The sequence below is a fragment of the Abramis brama genome, assembly GCF_963993115.1.
Source record: "Abramis brama genome assembly, chromosome: 5".
Lineage (NCBI taxonomy): Eukaryota > Metazoa > Chordata > Actinopteri > Cypriniformes > Leuciscidae > Abramis > Abramis brama.
Window position 1 is genome coordinate 43,787,521 of NC_139967.1, and position 16,025 is coordinate 43,803,545.

Below are 16,025 nucleotides of genomic sequence, written 5' to 3' on the forward strand. Positions count from 1 at the left end.
AAACAAGCAGTGCATTCCTTCAGCGGAATCTATTAAAAATATCTTTCTGAAACCAACATAAAATTAAAACCAAATCAGAATTAAATTGTAAATTCAATTATAATCAGTATTACTTATGTTCTCAAGAGCGCACCTGTTCTCCGGCAGCGCCTCTGTGAAGCATCTTATCACAACAGTAGACACTGGATCACTGAAGACAGAAAAATTATTCGAAATTAATCTTTCGCCATCCACAAATGTGATGAATTCACTACAACATATTAACACCACAATATAAATGCAAAAGTTAATTGCCCTTAATATCTATAGACTGTCATATCTGTGTCTGTTAGTCACCTCTTTGTGTTCGCCAAAATTCCCTCCAGCAAATAGATAGTGTCCTGAGGAAAAGAGTTGAATTTATGAATTACCTTCAATACAAGATATCAAGGGCAGGTGGCTCATCATAACTATATTTGGGACGGATGACATACTGGTAGAAATGTATTAACCGGCAAGTATCGTTTATTTTAAAGGTCGACCAATATATAGGTTTTGCAGATTAATTTGCATTGGTAACCAATTTTTGGAAGTATTGGATATCAACGAGTCCAAAGTTGTCCCACAGCTACTCCAGCACTAGACTCAAAGGGCCTGTTGTCATTCTACAGTACAACAGTGGCCTCTAAAGATGAAATAAAAACTTGTGTATCCGATTAGAATTGGATCTAAATGATTTAACTGTCCACACTGATACACTGGTAGTCTTTTTCCAGATTATCTGCTTTGGTTTTTATGGCATAAAAATTAAAGCAACATGGAGGTGTTTGCAATACAGATGTTGTCTTACAACATGACAATGTACAGTGGCGACACTGGACTGCTACCTCTTATAAAGCAGTGGCAGAAACGTAGAAGGATGGCATGCGTGACTTTATTTTCCATGCTGCCGTCTCCACTGGTCACAAAATTCAAAGAGGTGTGTAGACCAGGCCGAAAAATAGTATATTGTTATTTTTCGCTCAAAATGCACTTTGCAACCAGTGTTGGGAGTAACGCGTTACAAAAGTAATGTATTACAGTAACTTATTACTTTTTGTTGTAACGCAGTAGTGTAAGGCATTACTAATCAATTTTCAATAATATTTTACACGGTACATGTTCAGTAACGCTTGCGTTACAACACACTTTTAGCCCAAAATTTAATTGTTCAAAAAAAAAAAAACGGGGGAAAAAACAGCCAGACCGCGAGACATTAACGAATGAAAAATGCCTAAGTTATTACATGTTCGTGGTCAGTCAATAGCCGCGTGTGGTGTCCAAGTTTGTAAATAACGACTAAATGACAGCTTCTGATATATTTGTATGGCGATTTATTTCATTCATCTCCCTCTTGCTGGTGTACCTTTGTATTGTGTGACATAGTCCAGTAAAAGCGTGTGTAGGACAGGTTTAGCAGGAGTGCCGCGAGGCATGATTTCAGTCTCTGTGATCGCGCTGGCCAGTGGAAAAGCCTCTAATGAGAATATGGTAGAAGAAGACTGTACATTCGCGGGATGGACGTATGCGCATTACTCTGTTTGTTCTGTGTTTTCTTTCTAACCAGAGAGCAGTATGTTTTCTTTCGTTTTGAATTGTTCTGTTTAAAAGTAGACATGTCTGACTGTGAGGCAAGTAGACTCAGTTTCGGCGGGCGCCTCCGTGCCTTGATTAGCTCGTCTACTATATTTACTTCTTATTTATTAATCCAAGCAATTGGTTGATGAAACATTGATTAAAATTAAGATACAATTAATACAAAACGAAATTCACTTTAAAGAAAGGCTTTGTGCTTTCTGTTTGAGGTCTCTGTGAAAGTTTTAAAGCAGTCTTTTAGTGCCGCTTTCAGAGCGCTCACGTCCGTAACTGAGAACTGACACGACCATTGTTTTTTCCTCATAAATGCGAACACGAAAAATAAAATGAATATATTATGTTCTGTGGAGAGCCAACCCTTCTTCATCCGGTGGGTAGCATTAATTTTGGTTTGCTTAGCGTAATTCACAGAATTACTAAAAAATATTTTGCTACCTAAAAGTTAAAGATTTTTTTGTGTCACGCATGCATGCATGTCTATTTCCCTCATATTAAATATAAAATGCATGTGTGTAGATTGATATTTTTCTAATATCTGGTCTCCTTTATTAAGGGAGTAGCCTATGGATATATAAACAGTCGTTTCAATATATTGGTATTAAATGCATTTTCTGAGAATTTATATTTCATGTGTTTACAGCAAATGTCACGTCCATAACGCTGGAATTGCTCAATTTTAAAGAATTTATTCTCAACTAGTTTTGTGGTGTAGGTCCGTATTTTATAATGTTAATTTCAAATAATACTAATAGTAATTTAAAGATGTGGTAGCTTTGGATCTGGACGGGAAGGATAACTCTGGGAATTGGAAGGGGAAGTTCTGCCTTCTCACACCACGCACTGTGACACAGGTTCGTGGATCTGAGTGTCGCGGTTTCATATCACATATCTTTACAGCCCTAGTCATTTTAGAATGTTAAGTTCTACTTCTGTAGTTATTTTGGTGAAAGTAACTCAAAAGTAATACAGGAGTAATGTAACGCATTACAATTCTGAGACAGTAATATTGTAAGGTAAAGAATTACTTTTAAATAACAGTAACAAGTAATGTATAATGTATTACAGTTTGGAAGTAACTTGCACAACACTGTTTGCAACACAACCCTGTTTCAGCAACGACTTTGCGCATGTTTCCTACAACAGTATATGACTGACATTGTTAATGTTTTATGTAGCGTGAGAAAATGACATAGGCACAAAAAAAAGCTAAGTGAAATACAATCAGAGCAGTCAGACTTATATGGATTTCCAGAAATTAAGCAGCAACTAATATTTAGATTTTCCCTCCAGCTGTGCTGAAAACTTTCTGTACCACTTTTGTCATTCTTGTGTACAGTTGCACCCATAGCTCAGACATTGGAGATTCAGCCAAGAAACACTGGCATAATCGCGATAGAATCAATATTCAAATTTTAGCTTTATTTCAACCAGTATCTCCCCTACAAAATATGACAAAGAAATTCTAAGGACAACCCGTTGAACATTAGCAACAAATATTACAGGTTTGCATTACATTTCATTTAATTTCATATATTTCCATATTGTAAATATCCATTGTTATATTTACCATATTGATTCCCTTCTGGATCAGCCAAGATTCAGAAGAAACTTCTAGTGAGTAGAAAACCTCCATAGAAGGCAGGGACTGAATCACAAGCTTCCTAGCATGACCCTTGACACAGATAACAAAGAAAACAAGCGAGGAATAAAACTGTATTTTCAATTACATATATACATCCTTTCTGTGTCTCTGTGGGTTTCCACAGGGTGCTCCAATTTTCCCCACAACCCAAAAACATGCAGTATAGGTGAAATGGTGATGCTAAATTGTCCGTGGGTGTGAGTGCACGTGTGTGAGTGTGAGTAATGGGGAGGGTTGGGGAAAGACCTACCCCTGAAAAAATAATTGCTAAGAAAATTCATGGACAGTCTCTCGCGTATAGCAAGAGTCGTCTATGACTGAAATAGTAATAAACATACCTTGTTTTCTTCAGCTACCAAGGTCATGATTTTCAAGCTGTTATCATCTTGCCTGTTCAACACAAAAGACATTTACCTGTCAATGTGTGGATTAATTATGAAAAACAAGCACCCTGTCTCTCTATGTCTTACAAAAAGAAGTCAAACAAGACACTTGCTGTGTAATAGATGAGGAGTTTCTCTCTGATATCAGCAGGAAATCAACAATGTATTGATCCGGCCAGCAACAAAGCATGACAAAAGAGTGGATGTCCAACAAGCTGAGCATGCCCTAGAAAGAAATAGAATATTTTATATACAAATTAATGGTGCACTGATCAGGAAATTTTAAGCTGATGCCAATAACAGATTTTCTTTGCACTGTGATCGGCCCATATCAATCAGATCACTAAGAATATGTATTTTTAAAGTTCCCCTTGTAACACTTTCACAAATTATACAGAAAATTGCACCAAACTGTCATTTAATTGTCAATTTTGCTAACAATAATGCTGACATTAAACAGTTTTGAACAGTTCAGAGAACTACATTGGACTTAAAATGGTGTGAATTGCAGCTAAATATCAGCTAGATAACAGCAGGAAACTTCTATGTCATTTCCTACACCTCTGATCTCAGGAAGGACTTAATAAATAAAACAAACTACCAAGAGCTATGACAACTGCCTGTGTCATCTAGGCTCATAACAAATTCCACAGAGAATAAAGTTCTGCCTAATGTATGACATGCAAGAAGCTAAAATAGCATCAACACCATGCTTGCGCTATATGGCCTGAGGACTGATGATTCAAGATTTCAGAAAAAACACAGAGTAGTCAAATTTCCATTTGATACATCTTTAATGATGTCACTGATCTCATCAGCTGACACATTATAGTAAGCCATTTTACTAATTAATGCCCCAAGCTTGACTAATAGTTTACATAATTCAGTTTTGACAAATCAAAATTAATTTATGCAGATATGCATTATACAATTATTATTACTAGTCATAATTTACACTGCAGATATCAACACTGCGATCATTGACTGTAGGGGTGCGAATGACATTGTGAAGTGAAATGAGTGAAACAAATTCAGACACTTAGTGTCAGAACTGTTTTTGTTTTGTTTTTTGTCAGTATCGCACATCCCTAGAGTTCAAAATATTTTGGGTTTCAGGCAAGAATTTTAATTTGGGTGCATCTCTAGCATCAACATCAGTTTCCACAAGGCCTTACCTCTTTGTTTAGGACATACATCCAATTATCCACAACTTGAATCTTCTTCACCTCTTGAATAGACAAACAGAACATTTATTTACAGCCATGTTAACACGCTTCATATTTAGTAATAATCAATGTAAACATAGCAAGAACACATTTAGTACCTGACATTAAAGCAGAGTCAAGGAGTTTTGTGAGAGACAGGGATGTCTGCCCATGACCCATGGTCCAAAGTGAAAGAACATTAGCACCATCAGCCTGTCATGTAGATACAGGTGAAAAATTGCTTAAAGCTCCTACATTTCATTTTACAAATTATGACTGTATATCAGTCATGGAAAGGGAATGATAATGAAATTTACTTTGAAAATGCATTTTAATTATCCAATCAATAAATCTAAGGAAGAGTACTTAAAAAATATCTCCATATATTTGACAATATCCTTAACAAAGGAGACATGTTTACAATTTTTTTTTTTAGGTAAATACAGAGTTTGAATAAAAAAAAAAGGAAGGAGCAAGGGTGAAGACAAGCACGTAGCCAGTATACATCAAAGGAATGAAAATACTAAAAAAGTAAATATTTTTATAAAGAGAGACATAAAGTTTCAGACTTTGTATTACGTTTTTTGAAGTATTTGAAGCTCTGAAACATTTGAGTAAAATCACATAGAAATATATTAAAGGAGGGCTTACATTTTTTCCATTTACAAGTATGGATATGATATTTTACCCATCAATAAAACAAAATTTACAACATCAATGAAGGGTAAGTTTAAATCACACTTAAAAAAGAGCACATCTTGTAGGGCTATAGGAGGAATTGCCTCCATTTTTACTGACAGCCAGCTATATATATCAAACCAAAATTTCGAAGTAACCTGACAATAAAAGAATAGGTGATCGAGAGTTTCAGGACAAGAAGAACAAAAGCCACAAGATTCCACCTCGAAATGAAATTCTGTATAAAATCATTAACTGGGTAAACTTTAAACATGATTTTGTAATGAGTCTCCTTGACCTTCGGAGCAACTGGGTATGCCATATAGCAGGTAAAAGCTTTATCCTTCACTGAGGTTTCAACATCTCCCAAAAAATAGCACTGATAATCGCCAGTGATAATACGTTTGAGTTCTTTGTAAATAAGTTTGTTATTACACTTACTGTCTAAGAGGTCTACATTACATATTTTTAAAGAGGGAAGGGAAACTACAGGTCTAGATAAAGGATCAGAAAAACTACTTTGGATTATTCTTAGCAATCCAGTGGGTATAGCATTGCATACCTTATCATAACCTTTAATTGTAATTCTAACTCTATATTTATTAATGAAATCATTATGAGATAAGAAATATCCATTATCATCTAATAAATCATGAATAAAAATAATGCCTTTACTATACCAATCACTTTTAAACAGAGATTTCCTATTAATGTTTAAAATTTGAAGCCGGGAGAATAAAAAGCATAGTCTGTCCATGATTCTTAAAAAAAAAAATTCAACAGGAATCTGTTTTTGTTTTTTTAATGAAACATTAATGTTTGGGAAGGTCATTTAAAACTTTTATAGTTTAAGCAATAGATAATTAACTTGTTTAAGCCATCTATTCTTAGTTTTCTTTTTATACTTCTTGTACCTAATTCCTTGTACCTAATTCCTAGATATAATTATCAGTATCAACCAAAATTTTCATAACTGTTCATCCCTAAAAAAACAGTAACATCTGTAAAAAAATGTACAACCACCCCCGTCTGAGCTGCCGTTTGAACTTTGAGCCGAGTGGATAAATGCGGATCCGCTTTTGACGCATAAACATTATATCGAAAATATATCGAACACTTTGTTATCATTTGAGGAAAATTAATTCACGATAATTATTGTTATCGTTTTATCACCCAGCCCTAGTTACAAGTCTTCAAGTGATACAAATTCACAACTTCTGGATGCAGCAAAATGTGAAACTTCTCTACTTGAGCTTTAGTTTCCCATCACCTGCATTCAAATTCGTATAAATGGAAGTCAATGGAATTAAAATTGTACTGTGACCGCCCCTTAACCCCTGAAATTTATTTCAGAAATCAACTTATGTCATGATTCCACAGCAAATCATTTTGTTGGAAAGCGGGAGGAAAATAAGCATCAGATTATTTTGGGGAAGGAAGAGAAAATGCAGTTGAGTTTAAGATTTAGAATCAAAGTTACCCCAATCAGAAGGTGGATTGTGCTTCCAAAGCAGACCAGACCTGCTGAGATGCAACCATCTTCATGAATCTCTTCAGTAGAGCAGAAGTTTATTAGAATATCATCTTGGATCTGTAAGGAAAACAAAATAATAAATTTTCCCTTCTCCTGTTTCTCATTTCTTGTTTCCTTTGATTTAGACTGGTCTCATATCTCATGAGACAACCATTCCTATGACCAGCTATGATCATTTTAACAGGATAGTTTACCCAAAAATGTAAATTCTATCATCATTTACCCACCCTCAAGTTTTTGAATCCATAAAACTTGTTAATCTTCCATAAAACACAAAGACATTTTTAATAAAACCTGAGAGATTTGTGTCCCTCCAATGAAAGCCCATTCTCCCAAAAATGTCACGCTTCAAACATTTTCATAACAAATATTAAAAGTAATATATATGAATGGAGTGGTTTAATCCAAGTCTTCTGAAGAGACACAATCACTTTTAAATGATGAAGATTTAAATGAAGAATTTAGGCTTTTATTCACTTCAATGTTTTAACAATGTCTTTACTACCTTTCTGGGCCTTGAAGGGGTGAAGGGGGGTCAGAAAGCTCACGAATTTCATCAAAAAATATCTTAATTTGTGTTCCTAAGACGAACGAAAGTCTTACAGGTTTGAAACAACATGAGGGTGAGAGAATTTTCATTTGTGGGTGAACTATCCCTTTAAAAGAAATGTGTGAAAAACATTAGAGACATTTGATTAATTAAAACATCAACCTTATTTAAAGCCACTAGATCCATGTTTTCAATCGCACTCTGTATCTTTCCCAAAGCCACATTCGATGTGTGTAGGAAACCATTGTTGACAATGAAAAATAGATCATACACTCCTAAAACACAAAAGAAAGAAAACTTTTTAATAATTTAACAAATTAAATTTGTTACAGAAATGCTGTCAGTGGCCACATCTATATATGTAGTATATGTTCTTCTATGCACATCTTTATTTTACTGCTGCTTCCTATACCATTTATAGAAACTCACCTTTAGAACCAGGTGTCTCGTGTAGAATTAGGCTCTTAAAGGTTGTCTCATCACCATCAGAGGGGTTTTGTTGGTGCAGAGTCTGGAAAAAAGATTAGTTACCATGAAATCAAATAGCTAATTCTTTTTTTCTTTTTTTATTATGAGCCTTTGTAATCTTTAATCAAACTAACTTCCCCTTCCAGCTTCATCTCATCTTTGACGGAGGACAACCCATCACTCACACAGCAATAACAAACCACAATGATTCAATTGATTCCTGATGGACAAAATCAAGTCCCGTCCTACATTTTTTTTTTTGTTCAAGAAGCCGTTCCACTCGGATGTAAGTCACCATAAGGAAAAAAAAATTCTCGCAAAATTCTCACAACTTTCGTATCAGCTCTGTGATATTGGAGTCAAACTTTAATACATAAACAATTTATTTAATTAATACAATTCCATTTTTTGCAGCTTACTTTGGTCAACACCGTCTTCTTCAGAGGGACATAGATGATGTGCAGACTTCCATTTCTCTCTCCAACCAGAAGAAACTGGCCTTGGGGGCAAGCAGTAACAGCATCTACTACGGAGTCTGAATCACACATGAGAGCAATTAAAGATATAGGTTTTCCTTATTGTGTATACATTACTGTGGACAGTGAATGTTAACTGTGCATGACAGAGCTTGTGTTACCAAAATACAGGTGAATCAGAACAGTCTGAAAACCAGGATCAAAGACAACCACCGCAGTGTCAGCAACAACAATACAGCAGTTTGGACTACTGGAGGCGTAGACCTTTGGATTAGACAGTACCTGGTGCATAAAAGAACAAGAACAATACTAATGACAACAAAAGGAAAATAAACAATAATTGTTATTATTATTATTATTATTATCATCATCATTATACAAACTGTATAGTACAACTCAAATACAGATATATAGAAAAAAATAAATAATTTCAGTGTAAAACACTAAACAAGGTATCAATGCAATGCAAAAATGTACAAACTATAACATATACAGTACCGGTCAAGGGTTTGGAAACATTACTATTTTAATTACATTATAATGCTCATCAAGCCTGCGTTTATTTGATCAAAAATACTGAAAAAAACAGTAATATCGTGAACAATTATTACAATTCTGAATTTTGCAGCATCATTACTGGAGTCTTCAGTGTCACATGATCCTTCAGAAATCATTCTAATATGCTGATTTGATACTCAGTCATTATCAGCTTAATATTTTTGTACCCAGTGATACTTTTTTTCAGGATTCTTTGAATAAAAAAAGAAATAAAAAAAGAACAGCATTTAAAATATAAATCATTTGTAACAAATTACTCAAAAGTTTTGGGTCAGTTCTTTTTGAAAGAAATTAATACTTTTAATCAGCAATTATGTATTAAATGGATACAAAGTGATTATAAAGATTATATTGTTAGAAAAGATTTCAATTTTTTTTTTTTTAAATGCTGTTCTTTTTAACTTTTTATTCATCAATGAATCCTGAAAAAAAGTATCACAGGTTCCAAAAAAAATAGATATTAAGCAGCACAACTCTTTCCAACATTGATAATAACTGAGTATCGATTCAAATCAGCATAAATAGTGCTGAAATAAAGTGACAACTGGAAATAGTCATGTTTCCAAATTTTTGACCCGTCCTGTATATTGATGAGATCGTAATACATGGTACGTTACGTCAAAACCCAGCTGTCATTACCACTGTTCCAAAAACATGTCAATATGACAGCACTTTTTGTTATAGCAGTAAGTTAGCAACAAAGACAGTTTTTGCTAACCCTTTCGGAGGATGAGATTTTAACCAAGGTATCCACTTGATATAACGCGTTCCCAGACTCTTGTTCAGCATCGCTGTACAGTCGGACTGTGTTAGTGTCCTCGTTCAGCAGAAGTTCGACGTTATTCCACATTCTTGACGCTTGTTAGTTAACGTTAAGTGAAACGCGACGCGTAAAATGAACTATCAACCGGCATGACACTTCGAATTAAAAGGCGCAAAATGTCACAGGCGTTTCCAGACGATTTGCCATTTAGTACAATTTCTTAAAAAGACTTAGATATGATTGCATAAAATCTATACATCAGCAAGTGAAACCAAACTCCGCCATGAACGTTGGAATTTGGCGCCGATGTCTTCTTCGTCTTCTTTTTCCTCTTCTTCTACTAGGTTTTACGGCGGTTGTCAAGCTATGGTGCATTTCCGCCATCTACTGGGCTGGAGTGTGACGCGTTGATATCTGGTTGATATGTGAAAGTAGCCTACTGGGAATCTTTATTCTGTTATACAAATGTAGGCTATTTCTTTAAAATAGTTGATATGCTATACAAGAATATTAATTGATATCAAGTGGTTTTACTTCTTCTCTGTGCTGGATTCTTTCTATTTCAAATTCTCATTCTACCAGAATCATGCTTTCTTATTATATAAAATGATCTATTGAGAGCAGAGTATCCATTTCTTTGCAGAGATATTATTATGTAATTTATTCTACACTGCCATAAACAGTGCTGGGTAGATTACTTACAAATTTAAGTCAGTTACTGATTCCAAATGACATGCATGACAAAAAATTGTAGTTTAAGTAATGTAATAGATTTTTAATAATGTATTCTGACTTCTTTTTGATTACTTTTTGATTACTTTTGACGTAACTTGTTTATCACATTGATTTCAATAGGGTAATCTTGTATATTGATATAAAAATACAAAGACTGGGATTCCTGGTGGAACTGGGTTCTTGAGTTTAATGAAAAGCTATTAAGCAGACTAATTAAATCATAAAAAATTAAAATTAAACTTTAACTGCCCCACCAAGAAAGGGCATATCTCCTTATGTCGCTAGTTACCACACTCAATGTATTTTTTTTTCCAGCACATCCCATAATTTTTAAAATATCGGCCTCTACCAAATGGTTGATGTCACTTGGTTAGTTCACCCAAAAATGAAAATTCTGTCAGTAATTACTCACCCTCATGTTGTTCCAACCCCGTAAGACCTTCGTTCATCTTTGGAACACAAATTAAGATATTTTTGATTAAATCTGAGAGCTGGATCACTTCTCCATAGGCTTCTAAGACATTATAACTTGCTGGCCCAGAAAATGTATTAAAGACATCGTTAATATAGTCCAAGTGACTACAGTGGCTCAATCTTAAGTTTATAAAGCGACGAGAATACTTTTTGTGCACAAAAAACAAACAAAAATAACGACTTTATTCCACTTTTCATTTCCTTCTCCGGACTCGTCCCATTGCCAGTTGTTTTACTGCCTGACCAAGGTGATCTACCACAAGCTGTTGTAGACACCATCACTTCTGCGAGAGCACCCTTTGCGAGGCATGCTTATGCCCTGAAGTGGAACCTGTTCGATGAGTGGTGTTCTTCTCACCAAGAAGACCCCCAAAGATGTTCGATCGGTACTGTGCTTTCCTTCCTGCAAGAGGTGCTGGAGCGAGGGCTGTCTCCCTCCACCCTCAAAGTGTATGTTGCCTCTATTGCCGCACATCACGATGCAGTTGATGGGTGATCCGTGGGAAAGCACGGCCTGATCGTCAGGTTCCTGAGGGGCGCGAGGAGACTGAATCCGCCTCGCCCCCCCTCTATACCCTCTTGGGACTTATCTCTGGTGCTGACGGCACTGCAGAGACCTCCCTTTGAGCCACTGCAAGCAGCAGAGTTAAAAGTCCTGTCTATAAAACAGTTCTCCTGCTTGCTTTGGCCTCTGTCAAGAGGGTCAACTCTCACGTTATCCTGAGACCCCGGCCTGGATATGTGCCCAAGGTTCCTACCACTCCCTTTCGGGACCAGGTGGTGAACCTGCAAGCGCAATTAGACATATAACTTATTTTACACTTTTTATGGCTTTTTCTTATTCCCTAAAATCCCCTTTAATTATTTAAGTATTTACTTCCTTACATATCCCACACCACAAGAAAGGTGGTCCTCTGTAATAGAGAAAGCACAGTCTTCACACTCTTCATCAGACCCAATAGTCTCTGAAAACCGAAACGTGAACGTTTGGGGTGATAGAGCTGGACAGAATGGAAGAACCCGATACTGCTTCGCCCCCAAAAGCAAACCTCAAGAACTTCCGGTTTTGTGGAAGGATGGAGACATGGAAGTATGTGGAAGTAAGGAAGAATGTGTCCATGGAAGTATGTGCCCATCTCTAACCCCTCCAAGAGATCTATTTGCCTCGGCAGCAGCGGGGCCAGAATGAGGAACGCAAACCTGAACACTTTCCTCGAAAAGTGACAGTGGAGAGCGGCAGCCTCTCACAATGCTCGCAGTCCCCTCGAAGGCTGACAGAGTATGATCCGCTCCCAAACACATCACACAAGTTGTGTGTATCCCCACCCGTTAGGAAGCGCAGGCAGTGAGAAGCACACTGTTTGCATGTTTTGTTCGCCAAAATAAGTGTGATTTTAGCCGTTTCTCAATATGCGTTCTTGTCTGTACTTGTGTTCTTGTGGACTTGTGAAACGTCATCAGTCGCTGCCCAAGTACTGTTCCAATTCAAAGTTCACATCTAGCCAAGTCCAGTTCAAATCCCCGGATGTGTTCTTGATCCGCCCCTTTTACCGAGGATGCATCGAGAGGTGACTTGTGCGGACTTGAGTCAGCCAGGTATCCCAGAATGCATCTCACACCAACCAGCAAGCGTCAATAGCAGAGGAGAAACCCCGCGTAATTTAAAAATACTGCTGTAATTGTGTCACAAAATGTAGTTTTAAGAGTATTTCAGGCGAGAATGTAGTTGTTTAAAGCTTAAATCTTTGGTTTATTTATAAAGATAGCGCCTATTTGAAAATTTGATCTGACGTTGTGAGAACCAGGCAATTTTTTATAAAAAAATAAATGTTAGTTTTAATGATCAATATTATAATGTTTTTTATTTATCATATTTTTAAAATGAAAACAAAAAGAGTCAGGGTTGTGCTTTATATTTCGTGTTGTTATAAATATGCAGTGAAGATAATCAATTGCGTTGCCTGAACCACATTTGTGTGGCCATTATGTTTAAGATTTTTTTAAATGAAAATGAAAAGAGGCAGAGTGGTGGTTTATAACATATTTTGTTTTATTTGTAGCCTAGATATACATAAAGAGATAACCGGAGTAGCCATAGCGAGCTGAGTGACGCTATCAAGTACGTCGCTGTTCCATTTCAGAATTATCGGACTTGTGTCCTCCCGTCCTCAGGAGTTCGTTCTCCTGAGTCGAACTTGTCAAGTCCGAACTACCAAGGACTCAAGTCCGAACTTTGCGTACTTGGTATTGAGAAATGGCTTTTGTGTACTGCACTAAATCGGGACAGATAACAATAACTAAGACACACAGTTTGACACAGAGCACTTGCTGAGGTACAGAAGCTGACGCCGGTCATTTCAGATGTGCTTTTAACCTTTCCTAGTCGTGATGTCACCCGCCCGTGACATTCTGTCTCGCCATTGGACTAGTTGACACTCGTGCTTTAGACACAATCACGCAGATGCGTTCCCAAAACGTCATCGACGCAGCGCGAGTTCCCTCGAAAGGGAACTTTCTTTTTTTTAAAGCAAGGAAGCAATTAGCCTATTTCCAAAACCTATAATAATGTATTTACAAACACATTACAATCATTTTGTAGAAGAATGAATCAAAAAGCATAATTTTCGCATGCAATATATGTAATTTACAAACCTGAAATATTCAGAAAGGAAATATATCAGATGTTTTCAATAAGATAAGAAAAATCTGATTTTTCATGCATCCTGGAACTAGACCTTGGATGTTGTGAGTTTTTTGTTGTTGTTTAATATTATTATTAATAGTAGTATTTTGAAAGAATTTCAAGCATCTATAAGAATCAGCAGGTTCTCTTGGATGGTGGAAGTTGGAATTCAGAGAACTCAGAGGTGCAAATCTATAAAAGAGCATTCACTCAGAGAGAGAGAGAGAGAGAGAGAGAGAGAGAGACGAGAGAGAGAGAGAGAGAGAGAGAGGATTATGATTTTGTTGTTGATAAAGACAATCAAGCACAGTGCGAACGTGTTGAACAGCAGATGGCGGCAATGCACATCACTTCAGAAATTAAGGTAAAAGAGACAGTGAACCTTGTGTCCAAAAAAGGGGGTAGAGATCAGATAATGTGAAAGCAACATAGTGAAAGGAGAGCAGATTCGGATAAACCATACCAGCATAAAATAGCCACTGTTCTGGCTGGCACTAAAGGAGCAGAGAACATTTCAAATGACATCATTATCCATGCACCTGACAAAGAGTCTCACGATAAACTAATGCAGTATAGCCTACTAAAGAGACTGGGAATCTGCGGTTTGACAGAGTGCGGAAAAATGCCAGTTTAACATGGATACGTTGGTGTTTATTGTCACAGAAAGGCATGGACCTAACGGAAGAGAGATTGAGAACATTGGGAACCATATAAAATCACTTTGAGATTACTTTATTCGGTCACTTAAAATAAAAATAACCTATTTTTGAAGTTATGTGTGAACAAATTATGTTTGTGTTACTTAATGTGGAAGTGATTAAATAATGTAAATCAAGGACATATTTTTAGTTTATGGTCTTTATAATAAATAATCTTTTTAGTTTATGTGATTTTTTGTTTTTGGGAAAATATAAACTTCATCAGGTGACAGAAATAAAGAAGAAAAAAACTTTAAAAGAAAACTTTAAAGAAGAAACCAGGCTCAGATAGGGGATCAGTCCTCCTCTTACCAAAGCCTATCTGGCATGGTACACTCATAACTGCGTTAATCCATCCCTGGTGACAATATATAGCATTTTCTTGGTTTAAAGAAAAATTCCACAGTAAAAACAACTATACTAACTAATATCAATTTCAAACATTATTAAAGACAAGTAAACAGTAATAAAATAAGAGCAAATAAATTAGCAATAGCACAAATAAATAAAAAACTGAACAAAGTTCAGGTACAGAAAGTATAATCAAATGTAAAATAACACTGCATAGTTTTCTTTTTATAAATAAAATATAGATTAATCCTTAATTGAAGATACAAAAGATATTCAGTCAACGTCAGTGAGTGATTTTCTTTTTCTTTGTTCTTTGACAGACTGCAGCAGGTTTATTAGGCTGCTCTCACTTTAAGACCTAATGCAGGATCCAATATACTGTTAGGGGATGCACCTACAGTTAATGAATATACTGACCCGAAACCGAAAATTCAGGATGCACTTGAAAAACATGAAAAACACTACGTTTTCTTTCTCAACTGTTTATATTCACTTAAGACAAAAACGACTGATGGTCCCTTTAACACATTCTGTTGACTATAAGTAATGTTGCACCTACATATCTTAGTAGAGTAGTAGACTGGTAGGGTTAGGGTTAGAATAAGTTGACATAGTTGCAAGGTTATAGTCAGTAGAATGTCTGTTTGGGGACCATCACAATAAAGACTTAGCAGATATTAAGCAGAGAGTTTACTAATACCTTAATGAGAGTTATTTGACACATAGGTGTAACGTTACTTATAGTCATAATATTGTCTAATAATAGAGTCATAATATAGTCACATAATGTTCAAAAGGGACCATCAAAATAAAGTGTTACCGGATATTTTGACATAATTTTGTGTGTATTTGTGCATTCAAGGGCAAGAAGACGTGTACGAGAACTCATTCAAAATTGTGCACTATATGAGTATAGGTGTCTACAAGACAAATTGAGTTCTCTTTTGTGTCTTCTTTCGCTTGAAAATGGTTTGAAATCTCATTAAAATTCACACACAGGAATCGATAAGCGGAATCAAACTTTTATTTTATTTCAGGTATCTGATTCCTGACCTTATGTATCCAATTCCAGAATTGGAATCGAAAGTGGGGCCCGTCATATGGTGGGGGAGACTGCCGGACAGACCAGGGGAAGCCAAACAGATTGTTAGGGGGAAATGGGAAAGTTTGGATCCTGTCCAGAAGATCTAGATCCAGAAGAACTGATGAGCAC

The 16,025-nt window shown here is 36.0% G+C and overlaps 1 protein-coding gene across 1 annotated transcript in view; it reads right to left on the reverse strand.

The window, feature by feature from the left end:
- kntc1 (kinetochore associated 1) overlaps nucleotides 1–10,168 on the reverse strand; it is a 59,450-nt gene extending 49,282 nt beyond the window's left edge. The window contains exons 1-13 of the mRNA XM_084115449.1: nucleotides 9,827–10,168; nucleotides 8,712–8,832; nucleotides 8,494–8,609; nucleotides 8,036–8,117; nucleotides 7,769–7,881; nucleotides 7,003–7,113; nucleotides 4,964–5,057; nucleotides 4,815–4,867; nucleotides 3,753–3,865; nucleotides 3,595–3,646; nucleotides 3,182–3,286; nucleotides 337–380; nucleotides 134–190 (exon numbers count right to left, since the gene is read on the reverse strand). Of these exons, the coding sequence (XP_083971575.1) occupies nucleotides 134–190; nucleotides 337–380; nucleotides 3,182–3,286; nucleotides 3,595–3,646; nucleotides 3,753–3,865; nucleotides 4,815–4,867; nucleotides 4,964–5,057; nucleotides 7,003–7,113; nucleotides 7,769–7,881; nucleotides 8,036–8,117; nucleotides 8,494–8,609; nucleotides 8,712–8,832; nucleotides 9,827–9,958 (1,193 nt within the window). The 5' untranslated portion in view covers nucleotides 9,959–10,168. The remainder of the gene's footprint in view (nucleotides 1–133; nucleotides 191–336; nucleotides 381–3,181; nucleotides 3,287–3,594; nucleotides 3,647–3,752; nucleotides 3,866–4,814; nucleotides 4,868–4,963; nucleotides 5,058–7,002; nucleotides 7,114–7,768; nucleotides 7,882–8,035; nucleotides 8,118–8,493; nucleotides 8,610–8,711; nucleotides 8,833–9,826) is intronic.
- Between the last annotated feature and the right edge of the window lie 5,857 nt (nucleotides 10,169–16,025).